This window comes from Otolemur garnettii, unplaced genomic scaffold, assembly GCF_000181295.1.
Source record: "Otolemur garnettii isolate 467f Iridium unplaced genomic scaffold, OtoGar3 scaffold00043, whole genome shotgun sequence".
In the NCBI taxonomy this organism is placed as follows: domain Eukaryota; kingdom Metazoa; phylum Chordata; class Mammalia; order Primates; family Galagidae; genus Otolemur; species Otolemur garnettii.
Window position 1 is genome coordinate 7,451,666 of NW_003852438.1, and position 6,431 is coordinate 7,458,096.

At 49.6% G+C, this 6,431-nt stretch overlaps 1 protein-coding gene across 1 annotated transcript in view; it reads left to right on the top strand.

Moving 5' to 3' along the window:
* The first annotated feature begins 1,911 nt into the window (after nucleotides 1-1,911).
* Nucleotides 1,912-6,431, top strand: part of SP1 (Sp1 transcription factor) — a 49,083-nt gene continuing 44,563 nt past the window's right edge. Inside the window, exons 1-3 of the mRNA XM_012805494.2 lie at nucleotides 1,912-1,961; nucleotides 3,009-3,169; nucleotides 3,480-4,995. Coding sequence (XP_012660948.1) covers nucleotides 1,955-1,961; nucleotides 3,009-3,169; nucleotides 3,480-4,995 — 1,684 coding nt within the window. The 5' untranslated portion in view covers nucleotides 1,912-1,954. The remainder of the gene's footprint in view (nucleotides 1,962-3,008; nucleotides 3,170-3,479; nucleotides 4,996-6,431) is intronic.

Consider the following 6,431-nt stretch of genomic DNA (forward strand, 5'->3'; position numbering starts at 1 on the left):
TTTGGTGGGCCCGGGCTGGGGATTTGAACCCGCCACCTTAGGTGTATGTGGCTGGCGCCTTAGCCACTTGAGCCACAGGCGCCGAGCCAAGGCCTAAGTTCTTACCTCCAAAGGGCTTAAAATCTTTTAGAACTCAGAGTTTAAAAGAACACAAAATGTTGAGAATAATGTGCTAATGAAGAAGTGACAACATACAAGACACAGGTGCTAGGCTCAGCGGCTGTGGCTCAAGTGGCTAACCGCCAGCTACATATACCTAAGGTGGTGGGTTCAAATCCAGCCCAGCCCGCCAAAACAACAATGACGGCTGCAATCAAAAAATAGCCAGGCGCTGTGACGGGGCCTGTGGTCCCACCTACTTGGGAGGCTGAGGCAGACTCCCTTGAGCCCAGGAGTTGGAGGTTACTGTGAGCTGTGATGCCACAGCACTCTACCCAGGGGGATAGCTTGAGGCTCTGTCTCAAAAAAAAAAAACACAAAAAAACCCAACAGAAGTGCTAAAAGGAATAACCTCATGCTATCACTGACAAGCCACCAAGGCCACGTCCACTAAAACAAGGATGAAAGAGGAGGCCAGAAATTCAGGTGTCTAGTTTTAGCCTTCCTGATTGCAAGAAGCAGAAACACTCAGGTATCTTGTTTTAAGAACAGGCAGTGTTTACTAGTGAATGAGGAAAAGGAAGTGATTTATAGAATCTTGGTTCTTGGAGGTTCTGCAATTCAGTTTAGCTTCTAAGATAAGCTCTTGAAAAATTAACTGGTGGTTAGCACCTTTGGGGTTACTTAAGAAAATGGCGTTTGATGGCGTCTCACCCAGACTGCATATTGGTCAACTGAGTATTGACTGATTTTGTTGAGTCGCCATATCTCGTCCCGCTTGCACTCGCAGGGCTTCTTAAACCCACACCGAAAGGCATCCGCCTGACCGCCCACCCATGGAGGGGGTGAGACTAGATAAATACTTTATAAGGGCGGTTCAATTAAGATTAAAATGAGCCCCAGTAATAAAGAACTGCGCGCCGAATGCCTTGGCTTTGACACTTGTTGAGCAGCAGGGCTCCGCTGAAGCATTCCACCTAATCCCAGTAAAGACGTCCCCAAAGGAAGGCCAATATGGCGACGAACTGCTCTTGGCACAGCCCTCTTCCCTCCCTCGTGATGGGCGGCTAAGGTAACTCCCATTGGCCAACTTGGAGGCGGTGCCAGGCTTACTTCGTCCCCTCATTGGACTAAATAACTGACGGAGCGGCCAATTTTCCTCTGCTCACTCCAAGTTCCCGCCCTCAGAGTTTATTCGGCGTTTAATTGGCTTTTAGTTCACGTCCCTATCCGTCCTTTCCTGTCTCTTTCAGGTACTAAGCCAATCATGTCTTCTTGGGCTGCCCGCCCGATTTCTGATTGGTTTTGATCATTTTCATCCTATCCCATTCCTGCCTACTTCTTACCTTTCCTCCCACTAGGATTTTGCCCAGGCACGTCCAGGATTCTGGTTGGTCGTTGTTGTGTCATTCCTGTAAAACCTCTCCCTATCCTTACCGCTCAGGGAGCCCGCCTGGCGATTGACTGGTTTCCTTCGAAGCCTATCATCTGTAGTTCCCGCCCATCTTCACTTCCTGCAAGTTTTATTGGTCTTGAAAACTGAGAGGGAGGTCTTTTTGGGCGGACAGCAGGCACGCAACTTTGTCTTACACGCCTTAGAGAGCAAGTCAGTCTTGCCATTGGATAACCTGACCGTCTTTTTTCCGTAAGTCCCTCCTTTCCCCCTCCCTCATTGGGCGGGGCAGCAGTGAAGGGGCGGGGCCTAGGCCGGGCTTGTGGCGCGCTGCTCCCTCCTCCTTACCCCCCCCTCCCTGTCCGGTCCGGGTTAGCTTGCCTCGTCAGCGTCCGCGTTTTTCCCGGCCCCCCCCAACCCCCCCGGACAGGACCCCCTTGAGCTCGTCCCTCAGCTGCCACCATGAGCGGTAAGGATGAGTCCACTCCAAGCTTAGGGGTGGGAGGGGAGTGAGGGGGCGCGCGCGAGGGCCGACCGGGCGGTCCCCGCCGTGAGGGGGGGGCGGGCGGGAGGCGGCGGCGGTGGCCTTGGTCCCGCCCGGGGCGGAGGGAAGGGAGGGAGAAGGGGCAGTGGCGGGGCCTCCGAGGAAGAGGGGGATGGGCCGCCCGCCCCGAGGGAGGGGGCAACGTGGCCTCGCCCGCCCCCTGCCCGCCCCGGCCACGGGGGACGGCCCTTACCCCCCACAATTCGGCCGCCGGCCTGAGGCTCCTCCCGCCGGGGGCTGGAGTCGCGGGGGCGGCCCGAGCAGTGCCGGCCCCGCCCGGGCCAACCGCCTCCCTGGTCCGCCCTCTGGTCGCCGCCTGCTCCTAGGCCCTCCTCCCCCCACTTTCCGGAGATTTCCCCCCTCCCCCCCTACTGTCCCGCCCTTTCCACGCCCCTCACCCCGAAACCGCCCTTTCCCTCTAGGGCCCGCCCTCTCTCCGCCCCAAAACCTCCTGATTTCTGACACCTAGACCCCTTTAGTCACTTAGCAGTGTATACAAATGTTACCCCACTCGCACTTTTTACGTCTTCTTTACCTCTTTCCCCTTCTCTTTTGTTACTTTTCACACTTGTATTTTTCTTTCTCCGTCTCTTTTAACCCTAATTTTAGCAAGCATTTCACACACCAACATGTTTTTTGCTTTACCTATTTTTTTTTCTCCCAGGATATTTTTTCTTATTTTGAATCTCTTTTCAAATGCGTATCGTCCTTCCTATTTCCTTTCCCCCCAAAAGCAGTTTCTGAATGTTTTTTGAGTTTAATTTTGTGCAAGAGAGACCTGATCCCCAGTTTTGGCACCACTGGTCTTAGTTCATGTCCTACAACTCCCCCTTTCCCTATCCATTTTCTTTTCACTGGCGCTTTCCAACTTTCTGTTATACATTGCTGTTTCATCATAGCTTCCTTTTGCCCTTCCTCACTTTACCCTTTTCTTCCCCCAACTTTAAGTTGTTTATCTTTTAATTTTTTTAGACCCTGATCACTCCATGGATGAAATGACAGCTGTGGTGAAGATTGAAAAAGGAGTTGGTGGCAGTAACGGGGGCAATGGTAATGGTGGTGGTGCCTTTGCACAGGCTCGAAGCAGCAGCACAGGCAGTGCCAGTAGCAGCAGTGGAGGAGGAGGAGGACAGGTAAGTAATTATCAGAGACAGTGTGGGGAAGGTGTTGAGAGGATGTAAACATTCTTAGATAAAATTGCCTCACTCTTTACAGAAAGCTTTTTAGAAGGACTAAACCGTTTTATAGATAGGGAAGTAAACATAGAGAGACAAGTGACTTGGAGATCCCCACAGATGGGACTTTCCACAATACAGATAAGACAGCTCTTTGATTTTGGGTTTTGCTTTTCGTGCTATGTTGCTGTTTAATTGTTGCATACCGCCCCCTAGGCCGGCAGCTGGGTGTCATTAACTCCTTTCCTCTCCCTTATTTTCTGGCCAGGAATCCCAGCCATCCCCTTTGGCTCTGCTGGCAGCAACTTGCAGCAGAATTGAGTCACCCAATGAGAACAGCAACAACTCCCAGGGCCCGAGTCAGTCAGGGGGTACAGGTGAGCTTGACCTCACAGCCACCCAACTTTCACAGGGTGCCAATGGCTGGCAGATCATCTCTTCCTCCTCTGGGGCTACCCCTACCTCAAAGGAACAGAGTGGCAGCAGTACCAGTGGCAGCAATGGCAGTGAGTCCTCCAAGAATCGTACAGTGTCTGGTGGGCAGTATGTTGTGGCTGCCACTCCCAACTTACAGAACCAGCAAGTTCTGACAGGACTACCTGGAGTGATGCCTAACATTCAGTATCAGGTAATCCCACAGTTTCAAACCGTTGATGGGCAGCAGCTGCAATTTGCTGCCACTGGAGCCCAAGTGCAGCAAGATGGTTCTGGTCAAATACAGATTATACCAGGTGCAAACCAACAAATCATCACAAATCGAGGAAGTGGAGGCAACATCATTGCTGCTATGCCAAACCTACTCCAGCAGGCTGTTCCCCTCCAAGGCCTAGCTAATAATGTGCTCTCAGGACAGACTCAGTATGTGACCAATGTACCAGTGGCCCTGAATGGGAACATCACCTTGCTACCTGTCAACAGCGTTTCTGCAGCTACCTTGACTCCCAGCTCTCAGGCAGTTACGATTAGCAGCTCTGGGTCCCAGGAGAGCGGATCACAACCCGTCACCTCAGGGACTGCCATCAGTTCTGCCAGCTTGGTATCTTCGCAAGCCAGTTCCAGCTCCTTTTTTACCAATGCCAATAGCTACTCAACAACTACTACCACCAGCAACATGGGGATTATGAACTTCACCACCAGTGGATCATCAGGGACCACCTCTCAAGGCCAGACACCCCAGAGGGTCAGTGGGCTACAGGGATCTGATGCTCTGAACATCCAACAGAATCAGGCATCTGGAGGCTCACTGCAAGCAAGTCAGCAAAAAGATGGAGAGCAAAACCAGCAGACACAGCAACAGCAGATTCTTATCCAGCCTCAGCTAGTTCAAGGGGGACAGGCCCTGCAGGCCCTTCAAGCAGCAGCACCATTGTCAGGGCAGACCTTTACAACTCAAGCTATCTCCCAGGAAACCCTCCAGAACCTCCAGCTTCAGGCTGTTCCAAACTCTGGCCCCATCATCATCCGGACACCAACAGTGGGACCCAACGGACAGGTCAGTTGGCAAACTCTTCAGCTGCAGAACCTCCAAGTTCAGAACCCACAGGCCCAGACAATCACCTTAGCCCCAATGCAGGGTGTTTCCTTGGGGCAGACCAGCAGCAGCAACACCGCTCTTACACCTATTGCTTCAGCTGCCTCCATTCCTGCCAGCACAGTCACTGTGAATGCTGCTCAACTCTCCTCCATGCCAGGCCTCCAGACCATTAACCTCAGTGCATTGAGTACTTCAGGAATCCAGGTGCACCAGCTTCCGAGCCTGCCGTTGGCCATAGCAAATACCCCAGGTAAGGCTTTCAGGTTTTTGCATGTGTAGTAATTAACTCTAGCATCTTAGTTGGAAATGTTGAGTCTAAAGAAGGAAATAGAGCCTTTTGGGATAACACGTCCTTGAAGGCTAGTCTTTTAGACGAGTCAGAGAAATAGCAGTGATTCTGTTTAAGTTATTTTGAAACTGAATTAAAGGAATCTTTTTTCAGTTAATCTGATGAGAAAGGAGCGCTTCAGGGTATTGTCTCAGGGTCCGCCTAGTTCCAAGGGTCTTTGGCGCTGCAGACTAAGTTGGCAAACTTTCTGTAAAGGGCCAGATAGTAAATATTTTAGGTCTTGTGGGCCGTTTTCTTTTTTTATATGTGTGTTTTTTGTTCTTTTTTTTTTTTAACATCCCTTTAAAAGGTAAAACCATTCTTAGTTCTAAGGCCAAAGCCTGTGGGCCACTTTTTCCATATGATAAAAATTATGAACATGACCTGTTTATAGAACAGTTATGATCAAGTATTTTTCACGAACTGTATACCTCTTAATTGAGAGAAAAGTGATCTAATGATTTCCAGAAAGATTTTTCAATAAAGTCTGCCCTGATTCATCTTTAGTTTACCAAAGTATCTCATATTCTTTGCAAGCTGGTTAATTAGGGTTTCATATTTTCTTTTGACTTTCTAGTTACCTTAAAAACAGAATCTGGCCGCTTCTCCTTAGACTAATGTATGTTTTTAATGAGCTGCCTAGGTGATTCTGATACTTCTTAGGTAGAGAACAACTTCTTAGAGTGCTTTCTTTGAAAGTACTGTGTATGGTTGGGAAGGGAGGAGAACGAAAGAGAGTGGGAAAAGGTGGAGTCTGGACTAGAGTGGGGAGGGAAGATTGAGAGAAGCTAGGAATAAAAAGAGCATTAAAGGGAAAGTGAATTAGAGAAGAGGTATGTATATATTGGAATGCATGCTGAGTCGGTTAACCACAATATTCAGTCTTTCATTTTGAACTGTGTTTCACTATTAGTTAATTTGAAATTTAAAACATATTCACAAAATAAAGGTGAAAGTCTATTTAGAATTTAATTACACTGTATGGGCTCATTGCCTATAGCTCAGCAGCTAGGGTGCCGGCCACGTACACTGGAGCTGGCAGGTTTGAACCCAGCCTGGGCCTGCCAAGGAACAATGACAACTACAACCAGAGAATCGTGGGGCGTTGTGGTGGGCACCTGTAGTCTGGGCTACTTGGGAGACTGAGGCAGGAGAATTGCTTAAGCCCAGGAGTTTGAGGTTGCTGTGAGCTGTGACACCATGGCACTCTACTGAGGGTGACATAGTGAGACTCTGTCTCAAACAAACAAAAAAGAATTATACTGTATGGCGATAATCTTTCATAAAGCATATTATGCGGGTTTTTTTGTTTTTCTTTTTTGAGACAGAGCCTCAAGCTATCCCCCTGAGTAGAGTGC